General features: G+C 42.7%; 1 protein-coding gene and 15 non-coding genes across 16 annotated transcripts; 13 read left to right on the forward strand and 3 right to left on the reverse strand.

The window, feature by feature from the left end:
- On the reverse strand, positions 1–27,858 carry LOC128453889 (LIM domain-binding protein 3). Its single transcript, XM_053437006.1, has 14 exons — positions 27,763–27,858; positions 14,880–15,031; positions 12,436–12,505; positions 11,407–11,594; positions 8,191–8,364; positions 6,238–6,401; positions 5,826–5,865; positions 3,215–3,271; positions 1,559–1,755; positions 1,100–1,451; positions 804–984; positions 551–671; positions 316–431; positions 1–90 (listed from the first exon to the last, which is right to left on the reverse strand). The coding sequence occupies exons 1-14, from the start codon at positions 27,856–27,858 to the stop codon at positions 1–3; spliced, it is 1,998 nt and encodes a 665-aa protein (XP_053292981.1).
- Positions 15,531–15,604, forward strand: trnat-agu (transfer RNA threonine (anticodon AGU)). The gene has a single exon. It is a non-coding gene; the product is annotated as a tRNA-Thr (tRNA).
- trnat-ugu (transfer RNA threonine (anticodon UGU)) lies at positions 15,876–15,949 on the forward strand. The gene has a single exon. It is a non-coding gene; the product is annotated as a tRNA-Thr (tRNA).
- On the forward strand, positions 16,202–16,275 carry trnat-ugu (transfer RNA threonine (anticodon UGU)). The gene has a single exon. It is a non-coding gene; the product is annotated as a tRNA-Thr (tRNA).
- Positions 16,507–16,580, forward strand: trnat-ugu (transfer RNA threonine (anticodon UGU)). The gene has a single exon. It is a non-coding gene; the product is annotated as a tRNA-Thr (tRNA).
- Positions 16,791–16,864, forward strand: trnat-ugu (transfer RNA threonine (anticodon UGU)). The gene has a single exon. It is a non-coding gene; the product is annotated as a tRNA-Thr (tRNA).
- Positions 18,097–18,170, forward strand: trnat-ugu (transfer RNA threonine (anticodon UGU)). The gene has a single exon. It is a non-coding gene; the product is annotated as a tRNA-Thr (tRNA).
- On the forward strand, positions 18,295–18,368 carry trnat-agu (transfer RNA threonine (anticodon AGU)). The gene has a single exon. It is a non-coding gene; the product is annotated as a tRNA-Thr (tRNA).
- On the forward strand, positions 18,607–18,680 carry trnat-ugu (transfer RNA threonine (anticodon UGU)). The gene has a single exon. It is a non-coding gene; the product is annotated as a tRNA-Thr (tRNA).
- On the forward strand, positions 18,814–18,887 carry trnat-agu (transfer RNA threonine (anticodon AGU)). The gene has a single exon. It is a non-coding gene; the product is annotated as a tRNA-Thr (tRNA).
- On the forward strand, positions 19,264–19,337 carry trnat-cgu (transfer RNA threonine (anticodon CGU)). The gene has a single exon. It is a non-coding gene; the product is annotated as a tRNA-Thr (tRNA).
- Positions 20,133–20,206, forward strand: trnat-ugu (transfer RNA threonine (anticodon UGU)). The gene has a single exon. It is a non-coding gene; the product is annotated as a tRNA-Thr (tRNA).
- Positions 20,335–20,408, forward strand: trnat-cgu (transfer RNA threonine (anticodon CGU)). Its single transcript has one exon. It is a non-coding gene; the product is annotated as a tRNA-Thr (tRNA).
- On the forward strand, positions 21,145–21,218 carry trnat-agu (transfer RNA threonine (anticodon AGU)). The gene has a single exon. It is a non-coding gene; the product is annotated as a tRNA-Thr (tRNA).
- On the reverse strand, positions 21,596–21,669 carry trnat-agu (transfer RNA threonine (anticodon AGU)). Its single transcript has one exon. It is a non-coding gene; the product is annotated as a tRNA-Thr (tRNA).
- Positions 23,710–23,783, reverse strand: trnat-agu (transfer RNA threonine (anticodon AGU)). Its single transcript has one exon. It is a non-coding gene; the product is annotated as a tRNA-Thr (tRNA).
- Positions 27,859–27,999: the final 141 nt, after the last annotated feature.

Genomic DNA, 27,999 nt, shown 5'->3' on the forward strand with positions numbered 1-27,999 from the left:
CTACACGTTGATGGCGTGAGCGTGCTTCTTGCACAGAGGTTTGTCTTTCTTTGAGTAGAAAGGTTGACCCTCCAGGTTCACGTGGCAAACCTGCAGACACACACGGACGTGGCCACAATGAACATCTGTGCACATCTGACACACAACTGATAACGACTTCTGAAACATCAAACTCACTTTAATCAAGCTGCTGATTTAAGTTTAAATATTTAAATATTTTTGCTTAAATATGTTAAACTGGACCAACGTGTCAGAGGTCACATGGTCAGACAGCGTCCTCCACTGTCCACCATGTTGTGTGTTTGTGGTTCTTACCGCACAGACAAAGCAGGTGTCGTGCCAGGTGTGACCCAGAGCCTCGATGAACTTATCCCCGGCTTCAACAGGGAAGTCACAGCCATGACACTTAGTGCTGAAGAGTGAAATATAATCTGAGGGAGACGCACAGACACACATTGAAACATGTTGATTACTGCTGCTTAAAGACAAAACTCCCTTGAACTGTTTTTATTTATCAAACCACTGAAAGTGAAAGTTTGCGTCCTCGTACCTTTCTCGCAGTACGGCTCCCCGTCCTCCATGTGGAAGAGGCTGTTGCCGAAGGGTTTACCGCAGGCCGCGCACACGAAGCAGGTGGTGTGCCACGTCTGCCGCAGGGCGTGCATCACTTCCTGTTACACACAACACAACAGGTTAACACTTCGTCTGGTTCAAGGTGGACATGGACAGACAGGTAGAATGGTAGAGTGATGGACAGGTGGAGTGATGGACAGATGGACAGATGGACAGGGGGAGTGTCTCACCCCCATGACCTTGGTGTTGCAGCGAGCGCAGGTCGGGGCGAAGAACTCCTCGTAGCAGTTCTCGCAGTAAACGCTGTTCTGTTCCTCCACGAAGCTGACGTCAGCCAGAGACATGTGACAGTAGTGACAGTTGAACTCCTCCGGGTGCCAGGAGCGGCCGAGGGCCGAGAGGAAGGGGCCCCTGCAAACAACAACAGGTTTTTATTATTTTCATCAGCATCTTCCAGATCTTCATTATACCTGCAGATTTATCCTTTTGAATGAAGGTAGATGAATATAAAGTTATAGTAATTGACCTGATGATGTTGTTACAGGACCCGCACAAAGCTGTACGGCTGCTGGCGGCGAACCTCTCCGCCCTCTGCGCCACGCCCCTCGCCACTTGAGGGAAAGGGGCGGGGCTGGAGGGGATGAGGGCGGGGCTTGGAGCTACAGGTCCAGCAGGGGAGGGATTGGGGATGAACGCTGGCGGAGGAGGGGCGCCCTGGGGCAGCGCCGGCACCTTCATGGTGGTGGTGGTCATCTTACTGGGGTCGAACTTGTCGGCAAAGCTGTTGTCGGTCACCCAGGGGGGTCTGTTGGGATCAGCTGCCGGGGATGGGGCCGGGGCGGCGGCCGGAGGGCGAGGCTGTGGAACCGGGGCCGGAGCTGGAGGTGGAGCTAGAGGTGAAGAAAACATAAAGAGAAAAACTTCCAATCAATCAGAATCAATAAATCGATCAATATGTTGTCAACCAGCGTGCAGACGTTCTCACCGGGCTGGGAGGGGTAGATGCAGGCGGTGCTCACCACCTTGGGAGGGGCGGCGCAGAGCGGGATCTGAATGGAGCTCTGCTGAGTGGGAGGGGCCTGCTGCGTGGGGGGCTGATGGTAGTGCTGCGGGATCTGCTGGTACTGCTGCGGGGGCGGGGCCTGTGGAGCCTGATGCATGGCAGGAGGCTGAACGTACGGACTGGAGGACGAAAGACAAACCTCTCAGATTCATTCAGTAAACACGTCCTCAGCGCCACCTGCGATCTGACCTCAGATCAGGTGAAACTTTTTCATGCAACTTGGTTTTTGCAGTTTAACCCTCGACTGCGTGTTGCACCTGAGCCTTCATCAACTATCAGTGTTCATATTTATTTTCAGACAATGAATCAAACAACTGGAAAAACATTAAAAACAACAAGACACCAGACAGAAATGTTAAGCAACAAAGAAGAGACACAAAACAACCACAAATATGATGACAAAATAACACTAACACTAAAATTACCGAAGGGTGATTCCTGACGACTATACTGTGACAAGAAATTACCATAAAGAGACAGAAAACAACCACAAACAAATGTAGTACAAATAAAAAGAGACAAAAACAACCATAAGAGTGGTTCAATTAACGGAAACACACAAAATGGAACCAGGAGGAGACCCCCACTGACTATTGTGACTTAAACTGACCACAAAGACACAAAATTATGATTAACACAAACAGATACATATTTTTTTAAATGTATCTGTAGGTGTGGATTTATTCAGTAAACATATCAGTCCCCATAAAGAATTAACCCTTTTAACTTTTAACTTTAAGGGACCAAGCTGCATCTGTAGTTTCAACATTGAATGTGTTAAAAAAAAGACTTAAATCAATAAATACTTACCTGTCTCTCTTCATGTGTCACACACCATGAAACATAATCACATAAAAGTCTTTAATTTATCTGTCTCTCACCAAAACAAAAAACAACCAACAAACACAAGAAGATCACAAAAGCAGCAACAAAAGAAAAGAGATGAAAGCAGCCGGAAGTCGGTTAGCGCACAGCCTCACTCACAACAACTCAAATACAAGAACAGAAGCTCGAGTTTCATTATCAGATGGTGAAATGATGAAGCTGCAGAGGTTACAGGTTTGAATCCCATCAGGGTCACCCACTCTAAAAAATAGAGACCTCAGTCTGCGTCAGACAAAGTCATCATTGAATCGGCGCGACTTTATAAACAAATCTGAAAATCACACCCACGTTTTTTTCTTCACACAACTTTTCATTCAAGCAACCGAGAGCCACACCGGGAACTTCTCTGAGACTGAACCACAGCAGAGTGAAAGAGAACTTGAACCTTTTAAACAGGAACTTGCCAAACTTTAACCTTTAGCGTCCTTTAGGAAAACGAGTAGTAAAGGACGTGGTGTCTGTCTTACTGCTTTTCTGTATTTTACAAAACAGACATAAACACTTTGACTCTTCACAGTTCGAACAAGTCGCTGTACAAGCTACTGATCCTGAAGCAGACTGAGGCCTTGTTTCCTCTCATGTGAGGAGTTAAGGAGAAGAAGCCGATGGCAGATGGCGGTGATGATGATGGCGTAGCGCTGAAAAGGAGGCGGCGTGTGAACTGAGGAGATGGATCCCTGCAGGTGTTTGTACCTGGAGACGGCAGCTCTGTGCTGGAGGTTGAAACCAGCGGCCGACTGTCGCTTCCGGCTGCAGAGACGACAACAGCAGAGGTCACCATGAACACCTGCAACCTGGAAACCTGGTTCTCTGACCGGGAACACCTACTGCCTCTGCCTATCGACCAGTCTGTCTACACATCCGTCTGTCTGTGCGTCTATCCATCCATCTACTGTGTTCTCGAAAGAGACGGTGGAGGAGACCCAAATCAGAGCTAAAACTGGACTTGGATTCTTCAAGTCGACACAAACAGGAAGACATCACACGTCACGTTTACAGCATGAATACGAGATGAGTCTTCACATCAAACAGGATCTTTAGAAGATGCTGGACTTTCCCTGTCGCACACGAACGTAACACGCCTGGCTACACACTCAAACCACCACAGGAACAGGAACCCTCCAATCCAGATCACAACAACTCAACACAAACCAGCGAGTGACAAGACAATCTCAACACAACAACTCAACAAAAACCAGCGAGATGAGGAAACATTTTATCACAGCCAACAGCAATAGTCAATTCTACGGAGATCCAGGAGGGTCAAAACTCCCCAGTATGTCACTTATATGACAAATCAGTGCATTTGGTTGTGTGTATTTTTACTAGAATGAGATTTATTTTTATTTGCATGATTTTGTTTAACTTCTGTATGACTTGTTTTATCTTTAATTTGAATATTTTCTATTTGACTGAACTCAATTTCATCTGTTGATTGTAAACAACATGGTAGATTTGCTCATGCACGAAGATTAAATAACCTAAAATTAAATAATGATTCTTCAAGTTTGAAAAATGTTTTTATGAGACAAAGACAAACAAATAATGTGATTAATAAACAGAAATAAAATCCAAACGTCTTCAGCTGAGATCTATGCACTGGTTACCTGTGAGGGGCGGGGTCAGGCGAGCAGGGGGCGTGGTCAAGAGGCTGCACAGCTGGCACAGCGGAGGCGGAGCTAGCTGAAGTCGGAGCATGCTCAGTAGGGCTACAGGGGGTTTAGCAGCAACAGCGATAGAGAGAGAGAGAACCACACAAATATATATATATATGTATATATACATTTGTGTATGTACACATGCAGTCCATAGATACATATATACTGTATATACAATTATGTATATACCGTATATAAACGGTTTATACACAGATCAGATTAGTTAAAGTCTGGAAAAAGGTAGAAAAGATCAAGCTTGTTATTAATATCATGCAAAAAACCAAATGGTCCATATTGCTCAGGCTGAAGAGGACGTTCGTAAAATGTTTATTTTTCTTCATTTGACGTCAAAGTTCCCATAAATTTGTCAAAAATAATTCAACCTTTGTCTTTTACTTCATGTCAACAATCGAAGATCATTTTCTTTCCTTCTTGTGCAGCAGATTGTTTCTTCTGTCTCATCTGAAGAAACTCAACATGTTTAAATTCAACTTGAGCTCAAGTTTCAAACAAACTTCTGGAAATAACGTGGATGGGCCCTGGTTTCTAGAGAGAAGATTTGAATCCTTTTTACATTTTTTATTTTATAATATTATTATATTTATGCCTTTAAATATTTAAGCATTACACAATTATGTTTTAAAAAATTTGATATCATAATAATGTTTTTATTCAGAATCTATCGAAATTATCTTTTTGTTTCCATCTTATTTCAGTTATTTGTGATTATCTTAATTATATATATCAGTGTTATCATGGTTTCTGTTTATCATATTTTCATTATCATCTATTTGCTGTGTGCTTTAGTCTCAAGCTGTTTACATTTCCACTGTCTGTCATCATTTCCCCCGATGAAACACTATATTAAAATCTAAACATGAAACTGATCATTCTGATTATAGCAGAGCAGCAGAATAATATCAATAGTTTTTCTTCAAATCATCTGTGTGAGCAGAATTTATAGAATCCAGCCGACGGATGGTTTCAGATTTAAATGAGCAGCTTCCTTCAGGACAAAAAGAAAAAACACCACAGTCTCTTTATTGGAGGATAAAAGCCCAACCTCTGATCTTATTGATTCACGGTGAGTCACTGGACGTCATTCGGTCGTTTATCAGGAGGAAGGTTTCGATTGTGTATAATGGAGGGATGATTAAATAAGTGCACGGAGGAGAGAGAGCTCCATCCATCAGTCGGACAGGAGGAGGAGGAAGAGGAGGGCTAAAAGCTTCGTCCTCTCAGACACTGAACAGACTCTGTGCACTTTGATTTACAGCATCTGTCGCTCGTTATCACGGTTTGTTCAAACAGCATAAAGCCTCATCTTGAATTATTTACTTTGTGTATTAATGTCTAGATTTAGTTCAAGATTTTGTATTTAAATTGTTTTGTTTGGTCGATGAATGAAACGTATAAATAAACATGTTGTTTATGTTCTTTGGCATTAACATGTTGATCAACGTGAGATTCCTGTTTCAGGTCTCTAACCGTTTCACATGTAACTCAGTTCCTGCACAACAATAACTTGATCACTGTATAGATTCAGTTCAGTGTGTCGGGGGGGAGGGTTGATGGTGAACGGGTGAGGAGCTTGGGGGTCGGGGTGGGGGGGTTCAGCAGCTCAATGATGGAGCTCTGCTGCCTACCTGCTGCTCCTCAGCACCTCCTGCTCTTCATCCTCTGGTACTGCAACAAGAAGAGGAGAAGACGTGAGTGAAGCAGATCAGTAAAGTTTAATACACTTTTAAAATGGATTTTAATGATGTTTATTTAGCTTTTATTCAATACAATTTTAGATAAGATAAGATAACAAGGACATTTGCAGAATAGAGGACGTCAAACACTAAATATCAGTTAAAGTAATAAGTAAGTAAACATACAGTATAAACAAGAGGAAATATACAGATTAAAAGTAATAGAATATTATAATTTCTGTCTATAGCGACTTCCATCTCCCTCAGTGGGTTTCTACCTGACTGCTGTTATAACATTTGTTTACAGAGTTTAGGAAACAACAACATCAATTAAACAAATCTGCAGCAGTGACATGAAACTTACGGGACTCAGTTCCTGTCATGTGGGCGAGGACCCGGAAGGTCTTGGACTGCATGGTGGAGCCGCGCTGTCCCCACTCCCCCACGTCCCGGTCCCTCTCGGCGCTCTGCACGGCCTGATAGACCGGAGAGGCGCTGTCTACGAGATGATCTTTAACTGGGAGACTACTGTAACCACATCACCCCCCCCACACACACACCCCCGACACCACAGAGCGTCAACACAGAGACTCTGAAGCTACAGATTTAAACCCACGAATGAATGAAAACATCAGCTTTTGTTTTATTCTGTTATTTCTGGACATTGTGAAGAGATAGAATATTTTTAAATCAACTATATAATCTAATTTAATTAATATTCAGCTGGTGTTGATTTGATTTAGCAAGAAATGAAGATAATACTGAGAGTTCTGCTGCAATTGTAAATCAAGTTCATTGAAACAACATCCAACATTTATTAGATTTAATTTTTACGAACCGATGTCCGTCACAGAGAGAAGGAGAAGAACGAGGCTCAGAACCTTTTTTCATTTCAATTTAACTTTTTTCAGAATTTCTTTCTTTTACGTGTTCATTCTCCGAGGGAAGAAAACACAACTTTTATTTACTTGGTTAAGTTTTGTGTTCCGAACGAGAGTGCGGTGAGACCTTGAGAGAGCAGCAGGAGGAAGAGGAGGAGGAGGAGGAGTCAGTGTAAATGGTTTCTCATCACGGCTCGATGGTTCTGATCGGAGTAACATTTTAATTTCGAGCTGTTTCACTGGAGGATGAAAATACAGACGCTGAAATGATGAATGGCTTCAAAGATGTTTGGAGAAATATCATTAATCCTCAAGAGTTCTGCAGATGCAATTTTCTAACAGGATCAGAAAATTAATTGTTAGTTTGATCTGAGTTTGTTTCTTTCATTTCACACAAACAAAAACAACTAGGACAACAACGTTTGTCTCTCATGAAGGGAACATGACAAACAAAAAGCCAAGATGCATGTGTGTGTGTTTGTGTTTGTGTGTGTGTAATGATCTTGCAATTTTAGCTGCAAAATCACTCGTTAAAATGTATTTGACGTCTGAAAACCCAACTAGCAGTTTCAGTATCAGTTCATCTTTGAGTCCAAGGGACAACTTGTCAACATTTAAAATGATTCCCTGAAGACAGACGTGACATTTAATGTTCAGGAGGCCAAAGACATGTTTTGTGGGGCCACTGTGACCTTGAACTTTGACCTTTCACAACCGAAATCTAATCAGTTAATCTGTGAGGCTGAGCGGACGTGACATATCACATTCACAAGAATGATGGACAGATGTCCAACCTTTCCATCTCTGAGAGTGTGACACACAAACCACAGTGTTCACAATGAGCTGTGATCAACCTGCAGACCAACCACGTTCCAACACGTCTAATCTGAACGTCTGTCGAGAAACATCTGTGTGATACATGTTGTATATGACATTTAGAATGAAGGTGGATGTTTCAACACACACACTCACTCTGACATAAATTTATAACAGCTGCAACACAAATGATAACAAAGAAACAACAAACCCTGGAAAACACCGTCTCCATCCACTGAAAACTAAACTGAAGCAGCATCTCTACCCTCGACAAGAAAAGTAACTACCAACCGAGCTGAGTCCCAGTCACTGACAGGAGGAGAGAGGAAGTGAATCCACAACGTAGAGGGAGAAGAAGAGGAGGGGAGTGAACAGTTTGTCTGACTGGACGTGGGATTCATTTTTGTGATATCCAGCAGATCCATGAAATAAACAAGAGGTAACGAAGAAGAGGAAGAAGAGGGGGGGGGGGGGGGGGGGGAGTGTGGAGGAGGAGGAGGAGTGTGAACAGGAGGAAGAGGGTACAGAAGGAGATGGTGAGGAAAGAAAAGAAAGAAGGGACACAAAGGGAAGACAGGAGGAGGAGGAGGAGGAGGGGGAAGAGGTGGTGCTGTTCTTACCCAGCGTCGTGCCCCTTGTTCTGCGTCTGCCCTGCGATGGTGTCCATGATGGCGTCCTGCGAGTACAAGCTGATGGGCGTGTTGTACTGGGCGTGGATGATGGTGGCCTTACCGCCGGGGCCCTTCACCTCGATGGGATTATGGGTAGAGAGCGTGGCGGGGTTGAAGCCGGCACTGCGATGGGTGGAGGAGGACATGTGGAGTGGACGGGCAGTGATGGAGAGAGGGAGAGGTGGAAGGTGGATGGAAGGAAAGTGGGAGGAAAAGGTGAGAGTGAAGAGATGATGTCGCTGATAGAGGTTTGTGTTAAAAAAAAAGAAAAGACCAGGACATGCTCACAGCAAACAGACAATTTAGGACGCAGCTCATCTGTCTCCTTTAAAATCAAAATGTCCTACTTTCATCAAACACAACTTGAATGGTCCAGTTAATTAATTTCCTGAATGTTCCAGCATCTCTCATCATCTACAACCAGGTTCACTTCACAACAAGCAGGAGAAGAAAACACAACAAACCGACACAGCACATCAGGACGTGAAGCTGGAGATGAAAGGTTCGATCTTATCTCCCGTGTTTGAATTAAACATCCATCAAACCTCATGCTTTAGCGATCCACATGCTTCCACCATGAAATGTCACAGCAGCTCACTTCTACAGAAACATACGTCAAAGCGTGACCTTTACTGTCGGAGCAGAAATGCCAATGCACACGATCGGATCAGACGAGCAGCTCCGATTTGATCACTTGCATTCAACACTGTATTTTAAATAACACTTCAATTTGCCTCTGAAGTCATGCAGAGACAAACATTCACAAACACCCAGAGGGGATTTTGACAGATAATGAAGTTGAACTTTGACTTAATTAGCTGCAGAATCATTTATCTCTTCAGCTTTTTGGGTTAAAAACAACAACAACAACAGCAGCTTTTCAGAAACAAACAAACATAAAAACAACAACGATGCACATTTACTGACGGTGAGTCATAAACTGAGAAGTGAGAAGTAGAGTCATTTTCTCATTTGATCCCTGGAGGATAAATCTGCCCCCGCTGGATTTATTTTGGACGCAGAGGTGTTAAGGTTCCCACTCTGGATCCCTATGACCTGGGTTTTTATTAATAAACCAGTGTCTGGTCTCACTGGTTAGCGACACCCTGGTAACAGGGAGGCGTCCGTTTGCAGACCAGAGAATTCACAGGGAACAGAAGGAGTTCATATTATTGGCCACAGACTTGATCCCTACAAAGGGTGCATCTAAACTCAGCCACAGAATCAAACCATGCCTTAAAAAACCCAAACAGAGCAAACACAGAGGACGGGAGGACGGGGGAGGAGGATACTAACTTGGGAGGAGCGGGGGAGAAAACCTTGTTTGGTCCGACCGAAAGGAGGAGAGAGAGGAAAGATAGAAAGAGAGAGGAGATGAAGTCATTAGAAAACACTTCACTTCAGAACTATGATATCGTCCGGGCTAAAGAGAGGGAGGAAATAAAGGTCAGAGGTCAGAGAGGAGCCGAGGTAAAGACAGAGGAGTCAGAGCGTCCCAGTCTGAGACGCTGTCCAACCTGAGCGAGAGGACATTCAGTTTATGTGTAAATAAAGAAATTTAAAAAGGAACAACCAACATTTTATCATCATGAGGGACTCGAACATGACGAAACGTGTCAGAGTTTGTTTCCAGGTTTAATGTGAAGTGATTTGTGAAGTATTAATCGTTAGGATTGTGTGTGTGTGTGATGTTTGTGTGTCCAGAAGATTCCCTGACCTTTAACAGTAGCCAGAGGAACCAACAGGTGTTTGGCATCTTTGGTGAAGCAGTAATTGAATCGCACTGTTAACTGAGGAAACACCACAGGCATGCTGGGTAAAAGTGTGTGTGTGTGTGTGTGTGTGATGAACAGTGATTATGAACAGTTATGGTAACAGTCACATATTCACCTCTGATTGAAGGATGTGAGTGCTTAAAATGGAAGTGTTTAACTGCTGCAGGAGTTTGTGTGTTTATGTGTTTGTGTATTGCTGATGCCGTGGGGACATCTGTGGACAGTGTGGGGACTCTACATCCTTCTGAGGACACCATCATGAACCTTTAAGGTGAATCCTTGTGTGTGTGTGTGTGTGTGTGTGTGTGTGTGTGTGTGTGTGTTGAGCGTCTCCTGTCATATGCTTTAATTAAACTCGCCTCTTCACTTTAAACCCACAGAGACGTCTCACCCTCCTCCTCACGGCTCACTGACCGTCTCCATCATCATCTCTGAAACACCTCGGTTTCGTTTCCACGTTTTAAACACTCGTCTTCTCCATCAACGACTGTTCTTTTTGTATTGTGGTTATTTTTCAGCTCATGTTTTGATTTTGGGAGATTTGAAAACACTAATAGATCCGATGAGCCCACTCTTCTCCTTCTCTTCAGGGTTAAAATGTTCAGAACGAGACATCAGTCCTACGGAGGCTGTGTGTCGGTCGATGTGTCGGGTTAATGTTCGGGGTTCAGAGGTGGAGCTGCAGCAGATAATATAGCTGAGCTGAATTTATGGCGGCCCTGAGCTTTGTTACAACATTAAATGTGATTTATGTTAATAATTGTGTTTTGCAGCTCAGGACCAGATTAAAGGATATAAAATATAAATCATCCTGAATGGGTTTTTCAGTTCATAGACAAATGTCTATGAAATGTCTATTGTCTGTAAATAAAGATAGACAACGTGTCTCTTTCTGAAAAATCTCAGATAAGGGGGCAGCAATCGTTGTTCTTAGCCAGAGTTTAAACAGTAGTGGAGCCATTGTTATGAGGCTCCGCCCATATATTGATTCGACCAATCCTGAGTCAGTCTCAGCTGTCAATCACGTTGTCTCAGTCTTTTATACAAATATATATATATATATATAATGTCTACTTCGATTTTTCGGTTTGATCCATGTCCCATCTGCTGACATGTAGGAGGTCGGACTTTTGACCTATACTGCAGCCAGCCACCAGGGGGCTATGAACATGTTTGGGTTTCTGTCATGTCGTCCATCTTTATTTACCATCTGTGGTTTAGTTCTTAAAAAAAATAAGCTTTGAAGTGAGAAAACTATTTGTTTGATTCTGGTATGCTAGCTAGCCAGCTGACATGGCCTCGACATCAATCTAAGTTAGTTCCACTCGTTGCCAGCAGGGCGGCTCCACCTCCTCCCCCGTTCGTTAACCTGACTGTCTTCTCTACCTACCCCGCCGGCCGACCCTCCTGAATCGCTGCCATCTCCCTCAGAGTCTCCTCTGAGTACAGGCCGATGGGGGAGTTATACACCTTCCTCTGAGCGGGGCTGCCCGCTCTCCTCCCAGGGGAGTCTGCCTCTGCAGGCCCGGAGGAGGGACTGCAGGCCGACAGGCGGCCGTTGACGTGCACTGACTGAGGCTTCAGGTGAGGAGGAGGAAGGGGAGTCAGGGGGGAGGAGACGGGAGGAGGAGACAACTATCAATACCTGATCAATGTGTTTTATAGGCAAGGTCATGTTATTTGCTATGGATTTTTCTTTAACACTAAAAAATCCTATCAAAATAAAACCCTAAAGGTTAATTAATAAATGTGTCAAAATCGTTTAAATTTTGATCATTAATTTCTCATAAATGCTTTTAGAATAACACAAATTCAATTAGTTGAGGTCTTATGAAGTTAAAATGAAATTATTATTTTTAATTATTGTTTCTTATCAGTATCTCTTAGGGCTAAAAAGATTGGTCTAATTAATTAAATTAGGGATTGAGGTTATTGATCCTTTGCAATTATTCACTCGACGGATGCGACAATACATATTTTTTTTGGGGCGTGTGAAAGTATTCATGAATTCCTGTGGCCACCAGGTGGCGGCAGCTCATCGGACCAGAGAGAGATTCTTCCACAGAGTATGTGTGTGTGTGTGTGTGTGTGTTTGTGTGTGTGTGACAGCATACTGTAATAATCATAAACTCCAAATGAGAACAAAAAAAACAAAGATAACATTATCCAAAAACAATAAATACAAATTTACCTTAAAACATCTGTGAAAAACAAGACAATGAGAAAATCCATTTAAAGATTCAAACAATGGAAACCATGTTTAAATCATTAAACTTTTCAGTAAACGTTAATAAATATCTTTATTCAGTTTGAAAATCCAGCTGTGCTGATTTCCACATCACATCTGGAGGCAGATCTGAAAACAGTGGAGCCTCTGCTGCAGATGGCAGCAGTGGGAAAGCTTTCTGGGTAGAGTTACCTGTTGGTGAGGGATCATGGGAATCACACCATCCATCCTCGGTGGCGGCATCATAATGGGACGTTTAGACCTACAGGAAGGGAAATAAAACAAGTGATGATCCCCATGTGAACTTTAATACTAGTGTTATGGCATCATTAAGATAGAGAACTGTCACGTGACATTTGTTAAGAAATGATAGTTTGATAATTCTGTCCAAGCTGCTTAATAATCCAAACCTTCTCTTTAATAAAAGCCTTATATTGTTTGAAACTCAAGGAATTTGTTGTGTAAATGTAAAATGTTTTTTATCCATGAAATCCTTCAGTATGTGGGTCACTGTGATGGAAAAACCCTGTTCACTGATCAACAGAGGGACACAGAGAGCGAGAACAAACTCTGAATCGGTGTCAACGCTCATTTCACAAGCTCCACCTTTAAACATAGGAAAAAAAGCTTCTATTCCTCAGCTACAAATAAGAAAGAAAGGACGAAATTAAATGTCAAAGGTCACAGACGACAGAAAATGTCTCTGAGCCTGTTGAAAAAAAACGAGCAATAATCAATCAAACCCCAGCAACTGGAGCAAAGGGTCAGAAAGTTGTGCACAAACCTTCACACACACTTTAATAAATTAATCAGCCTTTTGTCATCATTTAAATCCCTGTCTTTTCTGCCTGGCTGATGCTGTGACGTGCCTGGAATTCACTGGATTATCGTAACATGATGTTTTCAGACCTGCTGCGTCCACGATAATCGTCCTTCAGACTCATCAGACGGTTCCAAACTCAGCAGCTTGAATTTGAACTCAATCTACAAAAAGTCCCCATGTTACACAAATGTTATCTTCGCTCCACTGGCTCCGTTCTCATGTCAGATCAGACTTTAAGGTGCTTTTGATGACCCACAGGCCCCTTCATACCTGTCTGATCTCTTTAAACCTTACGCTCCATCCTCTGCTGTTCGGTCTCAGAGTGCCGGGCTCCTGTCTGTCGCCAGAGTTAAAAAGGAGTCTGCCGGCTGCAGGGGCCTTTTTCTTATCGGGACCCCGTCCTCTGGAACAACCTCCCTGCTCACATCAGACTGTCTGACTCTGTAGAGGCCTTTAAATCAAAACTTAAACCTCATCTTTACGTCTTAATTTTTTCCAGTTAGTGGCTTTGATTACTTCAGGCATGGTAACGGTTATCACTGAGCCGCTGGTCGGCCGCTGTTCGACCGGGTCTCTGAGTCCAGGCAACGAGATTTGTCAGACTTGTTTCTTGTTTCTGGTTTCTACTGTGAGCTAAATAAATAAAGTAAAACAAACAAAGAATTAAGCATATACCTTGCTTAAAATGAGGCTTGCTTACAATTTAACCAAATATACAATTAACCACATTTCTATCTTTCATTTCAAACACAAGAATAAACCAAAACATATTCTAGAAATTACTATTTGTCATTTTGTGCTGCGAGGAAGAAAACAACCTATATGACCCTAAAAGAAAAATGAAGAAATGACTGCTCCCTCTGCTTTGTGTGTGTGTGTGTGTGTTTTCTGTGTCGCCGATTACATCAGCGCGAAGGGTAAGCAGAAGTCAAACAGCCTCTGTTATATATGTGCTGCTGTGTGTCCGAGCTTTACGTCTATTTCCTGACCCGTGTCTCCTGCAGTCCACCACAGGCCTCAACGTCCACTTTACACTAATGAAACAACTTAAATGACATGAAGACATGATGAAAAGAAACAGGACAGAAGCTTCTCATCCTCGGCCGGACGTCTTATCTTCATCACCCAGAGGGTTCATGGTTATGAGCCTCTGCTCTCGGCTCTCTGTGGAACAACATTCATTTCCTCACTGAATTTATCAGATCTCCTCAGTCAGAAACCTTCAGGATAAAATGAGTAAGATTTGAGTCACCAAAAACAGCCCAACATGGACGTCTGCACGCGGACATTACTTCCCTGTGAGATTCCAACAGCAGCTGAGACTGCATACCAAAGACCAACTTCTAATTTTAAATATAATATTAGAGAAACTGGTTCTTATGTTAGTAGAACATTTCTGTTGTTAAAATGTTTTTGGGGGAATGTCTCAGTTTTGTTTTCAGGTTTTATATGAGTTCAGTTTTGGTGCCATAGGATCTGAAAGCTGGTTTCTACGCAGGTGATCATAAAAAGCTCCTAAACCGTCCAAAGAAACATATGTTTCCCCCTCGAGGCCTACGAGGAGCTCACTAGGTCAAACACAGGAGGTCACTGTGACCTTTGACCTCTTCCTATATTGGGTTCACAAGAAGAGGACGAACGTACTACAAACTGAAAACCACCAAGACTGTTGTGTGGAGGCATGAAAATGAAATCTAGGTCATAACCCAGTTTTGTGGAAATGTGTATTTACTGTGTTTTACCTTCGTTGAGAATCACAGTGTAGAAAAATGTGCAATAAATACTTGAGTTACTTTCCACCACTGGTTCTTACTTGGACATGGTGAGTGCCAGGTTGTAGTTGGCCATCTTGATCTTGTTCTGGGCCTCCAGGTGAGTCATCCCGTCGGTGCCAACGCCATCAATGGCGACAATAACGTCACCCTGGATCAAGTTTCCCTGCGCCGCCTTGCTGCCCGGAGTGATCTGTGCAAACACAAACACAAAGACGTTCAGATTGTGCCTTTGTTCCCGAGGAATCGACAACCACACAGGTGATGTAACTCGATACTGAACAGAGTTACAACTGTGACTTCTTTTTGTTTTGTGCTTCTTTAATCAATATCCTAGAAGTAGGTTTGTGAGTGATTAACATGTCCAGTGACACTCAGCACAGGTCAGTGCACACGTCAACCTCAATCCTTCAGGCACATAATCCAAAAACCAATTCATCAAATGGGAAAAGCATTATTCCATAAGTTCCTCATTAATATGGAGGTGTACTTTAATCTGAAAATCCATCGCAGGTGAAGAGTTTTTTTTTTTTACATTTACCTGAGAGAGAACAGCGAGGACATGACCCACAGCACAGCACAAAAAGAGAAGCTGGAGCAGGTTTATCCCACAAACACATTTCATGGACATCCACCAGATGACTTTTCATCAGAAACTCTATTCAGAATTAACTGGACAGTCAATACGTGCAGGTGCTGTGGCTTAGCTGGTGAAAGCGCCTGTCTAGTAAACAGGAGATCCTGGGTTCAAATCCCAGCAGTGCCTTCATGTTACTGAGGAAACCCTTTAACTTTTGCTCATGTCCGTTAATTCGGTGAATACTTTCCCCAATGCATGCATTCATGAACTGACGAATTTCCCCTAGGTTCTGTGCCGTATCTCTTCCCTCCTCGCTCTCCCTCACATTAAACTTTAAAAATAAACTCCAATCAGAAGTTATTAGGGCACGTACATCTCTAGAAGCTATGTTTTAAACAAGAGGTCATCGTGAACTTGTCAGATGAGAAAATGCATAATCAGGAAACACTCACAAAGAGGCGCTGTAGCTTAGCTGGTCAAAGCACCTGTCTTGTAAACAGGAGATCCTGGGTTCAAATCCCAGCAGTGCCTTCCACTCAATAAAACATGCAGTTTCATTATCTATATCTTCTCCTTCCAGCTACTTATAGATACTGTCTGAATTTGTCTTTTAATTTTGTGGTTGATGCCAGAAAGACACTACATGTATCTTTGACATTATAAAAAATAAAACAAATCAATATAACTTCCCTGATTGGTCCGGTGTCCAGAATGAAATAAGTCTTTAACACCTGCAGGGTTTTTGTTCACTGTCTTTGGCAGGATTGTAGCCCATGAGAAGGAGGCGCTGTGGCTTAGCTGGTCAAAGCACCTGTCTTGTAAACAGGAGATCCTGGGTTCAAATCCCAGCAGTGCCTTTTACACAGAGCGCACCCTCTCTTTGAAGTCAGTCATGTTAAACCCCCAGAAAGATCTTTATCATAACCAAATTAATATCAATACAGCTCAGTTGAAGCCCTTCCTTCCTGTTTCAGTTCAATAAACTCAACATCCAGGAGCCACCAAGTGTCCACATTTAATACAGACATTAGGATTAATTATCAAGAGCCTTACAGGATTGTAATTTTAATGTAAGAGAGGAAAACAGAGGCGCTGTGGCTTAGCTGGTCAAAGCACCTGTCTTGTAAACAGGAGATCCTGGGTTCAAATCCAAGCAGTGCCTGTCATTTATTTAGAATCCAGTTTATTTAAACATCTCCTGCCTGGATCCCTGTGGTGTCTTGTGGATTTCTCTCATTAATAAACACAGTTGTTCAGTGTTTCTCGCCAGAAACAAAGTGATAGTTCTGTTTTCCAGACTAAAGTGACACTGTAATACCTTCTTTTGGTCTTGTCGTTTTAAAATGAAATATACAGTAGACATCAAAGAAAAGGCGCTGTAGCTTAGCTGGTCAAAGCACCTGTCTTGTAAACAGGAGATCCTGGGTTCAAATCCCAGCAGTGCCTTATCACAGAGCTAACCTACTTTTTCTTTGTGATAAACCTGCTCCAGCCGCTCTTTTTGTGTCTGTAATGAATCAGCATAAAATCAGAAATCTTTTATTAACATCTATGTTAACAAACATCAGAACACGAAAACTCCTTAGACATAGATTTCATCCACTAAAACATTAGATCCTCTGCAGGATTTTCTTGCAGAGATGTCAGATTTGACCAGAGCACGACAAATGGCCTGTGATGGAAACATTACTGCGTTTTTTAAAGATTTGACCTTGTGACCTTTCACTCATGCCGCTCGCCTGTAGCCCAGAGGCCTCTCTGGCGCCTCGAACACAATGACAGCACACAAGTGTTCATGTCTGAGAGTTAAAAGCCTGACAGCTGTCCGTACAGCACTAACCCCTGCTGAGTCCCATCCACCCGCTCTGTTTACCCCCTGAAATCCCCCCTGACCCTATATGCTCTGTCTTTCTCGCCACTCACCCACAACCGCTCTATTTCCATCCACAGGACTTATTATAGCTCTGGTCTGAGCGCTGTGACCTCTGCCCCCTCCACCTGGAGCAGGGGCAGGAGGGGAAAGGTGATGTAGGACCATGGTGGAGATTGGGTGGTCGAAAAGGAGGTGAACTAGAAGATATAGGTGGAGATGTAGCTAAAAATGGAGCTGGGTGGAGAGGAGGAGTTTGTGCAGACGTAGGACAATGAAAGAAGGATTCAGATGTTGTATATGTAGATATATGGAGGAGCAGGTGTATATGCCTTGCAGATATTTCTCATAAATAAAGAGAGTAGGTTCAGTATTCCTCAACCTGGTCCAGTCCAGACTCCAGGCTCAGATTACTGGAGCAGACCCAACTGCACCAAGGGACTGATTACTGTGTAAATTCAACAGAGCTCAGAGCTGCAGCAGAGACGAAAACCCTCCGTGGTGTCACCCATTGGTTTGTGAGCGCCATCTCGGCCTTTTGAAACCAGAGGTCACTATATTTGGAGGAGCAGGAAGGTAGAGCCTGCACCCATTGGACTCTACTAGCTGTCAATCACATGGTCTCCATGCCCCTAATGCATATAGTGATAAAAGGATGAGGAGGAAAACAGAGGTCAAAGCTGAAGTCTCTGGGTTCAAGTCCAAGCATTGCTGTAACAACAACTTTAAACTACACAACATAAAGCAACACTTTCATATCCGTAGTCAACACAAATTATTTAGTAGCCGTCGTAAGACTATACAAGAGGGTGCTGTGGCTTAGTTGGTCAAAGCGCCTGTCTTGTAAACAGGAGATCCTGGGTTCGAATCCCAGCAGTGCCTTATTATGAATAGTTGTGGGACAAGACTAAGATGGAACCTTTCACATCATGACAGATTTCTAACTTTAACCTAATTGTACTTACTGGGAAGCTGTAATATGACATGAAAGAAACTGCTCTACAGAGGCGCTGTGGCTCAGTTGGTCAAAGCACCTGTCTAGTAAACAGGGGATCCTGGGTTCAAATCCCAGCAGTGCCTCAAATACAGCTATAAATATTATTTATTCAATATGACTCAGACCTAAATATAAGAAGATGAATCGAGGACAACGCTGAGCTCTCTTTGTTCAAATCCCACCTTTGCCAAAATAACAACAGAAAATAATGCAACACTTTCCTATTCGAAGTCAAATCAAACAATTTGATCGACCTTTTTCTGAATTGATGAGAAATCTATGTCAGCTTGAATATGAATTAAATTTAAGTATGATCACAGAGGCACTGTGGCTTAGCTGGTCAAAGCACCTGTCTTGTAAACAGGAGATCCTGGGTTCAAATCCCAGCGGTGCCTTATTGTGAACAGTTGTACGTCAGGACTAAGATTGAACCTTTCACACAGGGATAGAAATCTTACTTAACTAACTTTAACCTGATTGTACTTGCTGGGAAGCTGTAATATGACATGTAAGAAACTTCTATTACAAGGCGCTGTGGCTCAGTTGGTCAAAGCACCTGTCTAGTAAACAGGGGATCCTGGGTTCAAATCCCAGCAGTGCCTCAAATACCACTTTCACTTTATTATATCAATCAAACCGAAAAATGAGAGAAGAATAAGATGTATGAGAAATCCAGTCTTCGCCTTAATAAAACTTTACACGACATAAAGCAACACTTTCTTCTTGGACGTCGACACAAATCCAACAATTAAATAGACTTTTTCTTGTTTAATGTTTTATCTATGTCAGCCCATAACTAACGAGAAAGCTACTCAGTAGAGAACACACCTCTGCTCATTATAGTTCACAGATGTCATTGACAAGACTGAAGTTTCACTGTGACGCCACAAGAACCAATCAGAGCTGCATCATCCATGAGTTCACTAACGTCAATTGCTGGATTGTAGTCTTAATATGAAATATAAAGTACTCAACACAGGCGCTGTGGCTTAGCTGGTGAAAGCGCCTGTTTCGTAAACAGGAGATCCTGGGTTCAAATCCCAGCAGTGCCTCAACATCAGTAACAACATGTCCAACAGCTGGTTTGACCTCCATGTTAGAGTTTAACTCTTAAAGAACATCTGCATCTTTGATCTTTATGTGTGAAAGTTGTGAATGTCCACAAACACGGATCCTGAGCCGTCTGTGTTGAACCTCATCAAAGCCTCCCGACCTGCTCTTCAGCTGGAGAGTGTGAAGTGTATGTGGGTCAGTGCGAGTGGAAGTAGGCCACTCCGCAGCCCGCACAGGCCTCACATTGTTCGAGCCCATTGAGCAGCTTCCTGAAAGAAAAACCTTTTTTTCAGCGCGGTTAATTTTAATCCGACCGGCTGAGGTGAAATAATCTGGAAGCGGAGTGACCCTGGAATCAGCTACAGTCAGCGAACATGGACGAGCAGCCGGGGGGGGGGTTCAGGCGTGAACGTGATGTACCAGAGGGGCTCAGCACCAGAGTGTCCAGTCACAGCTTTCATTCATAAAAAAGATAGGAATATAAACTGGAATCTAAAGTCTCTCATCAAATATTTATGAGCAACAACCAAAATTCACGTGTAAGAGCAAACTGCAACAACTAGATTGATTTGTCCTTTTGTTTCCAGCAGAAAGTTGATAAGCTGAAATTGGTATGGAGCCCAGAAATGTTTATTTAACGTCAAACCAAGTTGAGAGGACTACTTTTTCTAATAAAGATAAACATTCGTCCTCGTCAAATTCAATCAAACAGTTCAATTGTCTTTTTCTGGTTTTGTGATTAATCTGTCAGCTCCGATCTAAATTAAAGACAAATATGACATTGGAAGAAGGGAGGCGCTGTGGCTTAGCTGGTGAAAGCGCCTGTCTTGTAAACAGGAGATCCTGGGTTCAAATCCCAACAGTGCCTTGTTGTGAAGTATTTCAAAAGCCCCATATCCTTCTGGAGAGGGCGGATAACTGTGCACCTTTTAGTTCACGATGTTATCAACAGGATTTATGTTTAGTTTTTGTATGAGATATGAAGAGTGACACTGAGGCGCTGTGGCTTAGCTGGTGAAAGCGCCTGTTTCGTAAACAGGAGATCCTGGGTTCGAATCCCAGCAGTGCCTAATCACCAGTAAAACCGGCATGACTTCACTTTGAAGTTAGTAGATCTTTTAAAAAGTCGAGGGAAGTTGCAGATTGAGCTGATGGCTCTCTGTAGATTCATCAACACTGTAATTTCATACAGTGCTATAATATAAATAAGCATTTTTCCCTCTGAGATTCTCCATCGTGTGTGTGCTTCGGGTTTCATCAGATTTAATTGACAGTGACTTGGAGACATAAACATCCACCACCGTCATCAGATATTGCTAAATTCAGAAACATGACTCGTCCACTTTGAACAACCGAGAAGAGGAAAGAGGAAAATCTCACGTGTGAAGCCATCAAAACATTTCAGCAGAAAATTTCTGTCTGATCCAGAGGACGCTTCAGTTTCCATCAACACAGATATGATAAAAGATATTTAGATGAAGTTGGTCCATGAGCAGCAGCCATCGTTAGTTTCCTGCTGACGGAGGCAGATCTGATGTGTGAGGAACCAGTTTCTGTCTGTGGTTGGTTTCTCTGAGTCTGGACCTCGTCCACCATCATGATTCTGGTTCAGTTACTGACTGTTTGGGTTCATCTGTGATTTGAAAGGATGTCCAATCTCACGATTGATGGTTAAAGGTCATTTTCATACCTCGTTCTAAGTGGTTATCACCATCTCTTATTAAAATTTGAATCCTATGTATATCAACTCTAATCTACATCAGCTCAGATATGAGTTAGACATAAATATGCGAGTAGAAGAGTAGAGGTGCTGTGGCTTAGTTGGTCAAAGCGCCTGTCTAGTAAACAGGAGATCCTGGGTTCAAATCCCAGCAGTGCCTCAAATATTGTTTAAAAAGGTATGAAGTGTCCACTGTTATACTCTGTGAAGAAGAGAATATCTTTGAGCTGTTTTAATGAAAGCTTTGAAAATCCACACAGTGCTGTTGAGTTCTCTGGGTCGCATCCCCTCAGCGCCTTTCTTCTCTGCTTCTTCTTCTTCTCTCAAATTTAACTCTCTTTATTAAGTGTCTTTAATAAACCAAGAGGTTTCTTCCAGTGTTAATAAAAAGTTGGAATTGGGGTTAACTATGAAAATTGTAACAACGTATTTCAATCTAGAATGTGAATCAGTGAGGCTCAGACCCTGACAATAAAAAACTAAAAGAGAATCTCCCTAAAAGAAAAGGATAGAAGTATCTTTGAAGATGAGTAAATCAGGCACTGCTGGGATTTGAACCCAGGATCTCCTGTTTACTAGACAGGCACTTTAACCAACTAAGCCACAGCACCTTGGAATACTTTAATAAGTCTCATTTTAAACTCTCATTTATCTCTTATCTCATTCATGCTAGAACAAGGCAATATTAGGAATGTATCTGTAAACATGTCAGTGAAACACAGAGTGAAAACATGTGCGTGGGGTTAGAAGCTATGTGCATAAGGCGCTGCTGGGTTTAGAACCAAGGATCTCCTGTTTACTAGACTGACCCTTGAAAGAACTAAGCCACTGCACCTGGGAAATCCAATATGTTTAAGGTTTTTGACAGAGAATGAAAGAAAGGCAAACTGGAAGCAGGAAGAAAGAAAAGCAAAAGAGAAATAATCTGTGGTTGAATACAGACACACAAAGCGACAAAAGGCAAAGTTTCATTTCATGGCAGCTGAAACGTCCTCTGGTCAGCACACGAGAAGCTGCAACCTGAAGGTGTTGTTCTCGAGAAAGACGACATTTGTTTGCATTGAAACTTAAAGAATCTCTTCAACATGGACGTTGCAACTCAGAGACAAAGTGATTTTTCACATCAACACGCTGTATTTATAGATACGCAGTGAAATGTTGCAGCCTAGCACCCGGCTGCGGTAAAACGAAGAGTGTAAGAGCGTTAATTAAATATAAAGACATTTAATATCTTAAAGCCCAGGCACGAATATCAATGCTTACAAATCAGTTTCCGTAGATATGTTATCTTAAAATAAACAATAGATACTAAACTCACTTATATTAAAAGATACGAAAGTTCACTGGGCAACTGTTTGAGTTTCGGGTTGAATTGCAGCTCCACAGGAAGTGATGTCATGAGGTCTGCGTCGCTCTATAAGGGTCCAGTGGAGATACAAATTTGAATCTGGAATTTGTTACGCACACAAAGACTCGACAGCAGCGACTGTGTAACATACTGTAACAGTAGATGTGAGACGCAAAAGTTAGGTAACTGATAAGACCCGTGTGTGTGTGTGTGTGTGTGTGTGTGTGCGTGTGTGTGTGTGTGTGTGTCTCAGTGACCTTCAGAAGCTAAAAACAGCCTCCTTGCTGTCAGCAGCTCGAGCTGCTTGCTGATACACTGCAGGTCTGAGTGAGCCGACGAGGCTGCTGCTCGAAAACACACAAGATATACTGACCTTAGTTTACTGTAACACAATGTTAGAGTAACTCACACTTTAACTTCTGTTTGGTTTTCTTTCTTTTTTTTCTCTGATGTCATTCAGCGACTCTTTGTGTCTCTGTAGTAATTTATTGTCTCTTTGTAGTTGCTTTTTATCGATTTATAATTTTTTTGTTTCTAATGTCTTTTTGCATCAATGAAGTCAAAATGCATCACTTTGTAGTCACTTTCTAACTCTGTTTATTTGTTTTTGTGTGTTTTTGCTGTCACAGTGCATCTATGTGTATTTGCTTTGTCGCTTTGTACAAATTTGTGGTTGCATCTGTTATCATCTCTGTAGCCATTGATTGTCTCTTTGCATGTCTTAGTAATCATTTGATTGACTTTCCCACAACCAACTTTAAGTTTCTGGTCCTGCCGCCTCCCATAATCTTCCTCTCTGTAACATGACGACATTACCTGCAGGGACACGGACAGAAATCCTGGTCGGTCCTTCAGTAAAGTACAGTGACTAGAACATGTCGCTCAGGGAAGCAACTTGTAACAGGACGCAGCGATGAGAGCTGAGTCAGGTCCATGTGTGACAGCCGGAGCTCAGCTTTCACACAGACTGTGAAACTTTATTAGAGCAGCTCAGAGGACGCTCGGCTGAGTGTCGGCTGGGAAGCAGCAGTGAGAACCGCCTGAGACCAACATGCAGAACATTTTAACTGATGCTGTTCATGTTTGCTGTGTGACTGAGTCAGCAGCTTTCATCAAGCAATAATAGCTTTAATATTCTGTGTCTGTTTTGAGACTAAAATCCACACAGTGTCAAATACTGATATGAAAGTAGTGTTGTAAACAGACAACAAAGTTTTGGACCTCTGTTTAATTTGTGCAGATGCAACAGCCTACTCTACATGTTAAATACAGAGCGTCCTCATAGATAAATACAATATTTTTAAGGCACTGCTGGGATTTGAACCCAGGATCTCCTGTTTACTAGACAGGCACTTTAACCAACTAAGCCACAGCACCTCTTTTAAAAGGCATCTGTAAATTTAATTATGAACTTAAATAATGAATGACTGAGACAAGTGAGTTTCTGCAAGAAGAAAACGATTTGATTTCCTTATTTGAATCTTATTGTTCTCTGTTTATCTGGACATTTTTCTTTCCAGAAACAAACTCTTTTCTAGTTGATCTTAGAATATAGATAATGTATTTAGTAGGTGATACCCAGACTTGTCTTTTCTATTTCTCTCTCTTCAGCCATCTTTGTTGTAGTCCTAACATTGTTTCAATGAAAAAATAAGAGAATTACTTGTGCTCATCATTGTGGAACAGATGAAGTTCTCTCATCACCACAGACTCAGAGCGTCTGTGACATTTCAGTGGGGCCCGCAGGTTCACACGGCTCCACAGGGGAAATGTCATTCTGCTTTATTTCACAGTCGAGCGATACGGCAAAGAAAAGAGCAGAGTTTTCTTAACCTGCAGCAGATCAGTGCAGCCGAGCCGAGAGGAAACCTGCCGAGAGATCTGAGGACATCCCGAGAGATGTGTAATATAATAAGGCCCTCGGAGTTGGTGAATCTTTGCATTAGACAAGAATCAAAATGTGGAATATGTTTATAAAATGTGGGAACATTCACATGTTCACCACATACTGTTATACACCCCCCCCCCCCCCCCCCCCTCTGGGTAAAGAGCAGCAGATCGACTCTGATTCCTCATCTGTCCGTTAATCCCACCTTCTCCTCTCAGCTCCCTGGACCTTCTGCTCTGAACCGGTGGAAACAACCAACCAAACCCTGAGGGATGATGGGAAGTGTCAGCCGTCCCTCGCTTATCCAGACGCTCACTGACGGTGCTGCAGGAAACGCAGCATAAATCCACGGCTGTCATACTGACGGCAGATTATCACCACATGGCACCGAACACAGGGACGCAGACATCCTTCAAACAAAGTGTGTGTGTGTGTGTGTGTTTATTTCCGTCCTCGGATAGTAACATATTTGCAGTGAACAGCTGCAGATTTGTGTGTTTGAATGTGTGTCTAACAGGCTTGTCTACACACACAAACACACACAAACACATGGTCTGTTGAACCCTGAGTAGAGTCTGTAAGGCAGACCCCACAACCTCCATCCATTAGGAGCTGTGGACGAATACACACTGACGTCCACAACTTTAGAATCTAAATGTAATATCTTGATTAAAGTTTGGTTTTATGGTTCAGTGAGTGTGAATATGGAGAATGTTTCCACCTTCATTCCCTGAACGTCTGTTCTATGTAACTTTGGTGAGTGGGTTTGATCTCCTTTGAGAAACTGACAGAGTCACAGCTTCAACTGTTTGAATCAGGTCCAGCAAGTTGAAGAGTGAAGCTGAACTGTAGATCAGTTTAAAAGACTCAGACGTTATTAAAAACCAGAGTTTATCTCCAATGTTCAGCAGGAATCTTTTAAAATATGAAGAATTCTTCATAGTCAAAGAATTTCCATCGTGCCAATGATCTCCTCGGGTTGTTTTGATTCAACATGTGATGTTTCATGACCCGTAAAAACGTTCTCACTGTTAAAACAGCTTCCAAGATGGCTGCATGGTGATGTAACAGGAACAGAGACAGGAACGAACAGAGGGAAGCTGCTCATCAGCTGTTCCTGAATGACTGAACCTGCTGACAGTGTGTGTTTGTGTGTCTGTGTGTGTATGTGTGTATGTGTGTCTGTCTGTGTGTGTGTGTGTGTGTGTGTGTGTGTGTGTGTGTGTGTGAACAGCTGTTGGACATCATTGTGTCACTGAGGACGGACAAACAACAATTTCTGATTCGTTGATTGCATTGATTACATCATTGATTGATTACTTATCAACACTAACCTGAACAGCCACATCTGGAAAATCCTTAGACCTGAACCTGCTGTAAATTCAGGTTCAGTGAGTTATCTTTTCATCAACTACATTTCCCAGGGAAGTCTTGAACTGTTTTTATAGTTATCAGGGAAGTTCAGCAGCTACATATATGATTTATAAAGTGCAATTCAAATCAGAGATAAGTGGAAAGTCTCACAGAATCAAAAAATATATGTTTCGTGTCTGAGAGTTTGAAGGGCGAGATGTGTGATGCAAATTGCAGCAATAAACCGCTGTATGTGTCTGTGTATGTGTGTGTGTCTGTCTGTGTGTGTGTTGTGTGAGCCACTGCTGCGTCAGCGACATCAGCCAATCTACTAGCACTGATTGCCTGTTGTTTTGAAATAAACTGTTATTTGATATTAAGCTCACATCTTTTGAACAAGGTCTCACCACCATTAATCATTTTCTTTGTGCACAGAGAGGATGTGGGATATAACTCAGATATCAAGCATTTTCTTTATTAAAATGCCAGTTTTGAGGAAAAACTTGTTAATTTAGTCACTTTTCCAGCATGAACACTTCCCTCCACAGCTGAGAATGAATGTAGAGAATATATTATATATTTTCTTGGTGTTTGAAAATGTCTGAGATGTGAATCATTGTGTGAGCCTCTCAGACACACTCAGACGACTTCACACCCTCTTCTCTGAGGATTGTCTTTTTCTCAGAATCAAAGCTCTTCCAAAAATCAATGTCAATGTTTTAGGCTCCTTGCTCCTTAAACCCAAAAACATGTTTCCATCAGCCTGCTCCTCCCCTGAAGTGGAGGCTTTAAAACAGTCTCCATGTTGTTTCGGCTGGATGAACATGCAGCCCACAAGGGATCCGAGGTCACAGTGAAGAGAAGACGTTTCCAGTCCACTCAGCATCTCATTCACATCATCCGCCTCCAGGGTCCGCCCGTGTTTCCTAAACTACACACATGCTCATCCCCGATGAACCCTGATGACATCACGAGGGGTCAAAGCCACATTAGGCTGCTCACATTTGTCTTTCCCCACTTGCTGTGCATGGTCAACCACAGCGTAGGCAGAGCAGGCAACTGACTGGGGGCCCCGAGCTGAGAGGGGACACACAACTGATCACGTTACTTAACAGAAATGACAATGACTTATGTAGGGCCCCCAAGGTCCTTTTTGCCTAGGGCCCTCAAAGTCCCTTGAAACGTCCCTTTAGACGAATATACTATTTTGCTCATTTTTCAATCAAAGAACATTTACGCCTTTCCGTAATCCTGCTATCACAAAAACAAATAGACATAGAGGGCTTGGGTTGTGGAAAATGAATTCCCTGGCAACGTTCAGACATTTAGCCGAAGCAGAATGAACCTAAAAACCCAACAAGCAGCCGACAGAGAGAAGGTCAAAGGTCAAGGATCCCAGCATCCAGAAAACAGTTGCAGTGAATTATCTGTGACTGAAGAAGTGCACGGTGAAGCAGAGGGAAGAGAAGTGTTTCCTCTCTTTTTATTCCTGCTCCGTCTATTCAGAGACGAAGCTGTGAAACCAACACCAGCTCCAGTTTTAGGCCCCGGCTCTGCTTTCGGCCTCCCTGACAAATACTGGCAGCCGCCACGCCCTCCGGGGCTGAAGGGGGCTGACAAGGGGCCACAGGGTTAAAAATCCACCACAAATCACAGCTTATTATCAAAATGAATCAAAAACTCAGCAGGGTCAGATTTAAAGGACAACAGAGATCTTACACTCCATTCATTTCAATGAACAGACAGAGGTCTTTAAGGCTAATTTCCATTCTCAGATGAACCAGAATGAATGAAAAACAACTGCAGACATCTCCTTATCAAATCATCGCGTTCCTACAAGTCTCTGAAACCTTATTTTCTGAAAACACGTGAACAAATAAAACCATTTTTAAAAGAAATTATATTATTCTTCCATCGGCTGGAAGAGACGACAGGAAATGAGCTGCAGAACATGCAGAAAAAGTTCTATTCAAAAACTTTGCAATCCTGGTTTGTTCCCCCAGACGACCTGCCTGTCTTATTTCAAGATCCAGAGACACCTCAATATGAGCTGAATCTCTATTTATGATTTTCTTACTAAACCAACAGATTCCATCATTTTCAGCTGGTTCTTACCCTGGAGATGGTCAGCGGCATGTTGAAGTCCTTCCCTCCCTGCAGCCTGAAGCCCCAGGGGCCGGGGCCGGGCAGCGTCACATTGTAGGAGCTCATTCTTCCAGGTGAAACTTTAAAGATCCTCTGAAGTGGACGACGACAAATTGAACCAAACTTTTAGTTTTTTGTTAAACCACAGCAGCTGGAGGGACGGGAGCGAAGGGCCGGCGCCGAGTAGCCTCTGAAAGGAGACAGGTG

The sequence above is a fragment of the Pleuronectes platessa genome, chromosome 12 (assembly GCF_947347685.1).
Source record: "Pleuronectes platessa chromosome 12, fPlePla1.1, whole genome shotgun sequence".
Taxonomy (NCBI): domain Eukaryota; kingdom Metazoa; phylum Chordata; class Actinopteri; order Pleuronectiformes; family Pleuronectidae; genus Pleuronectes; species Pleuronectes platessa.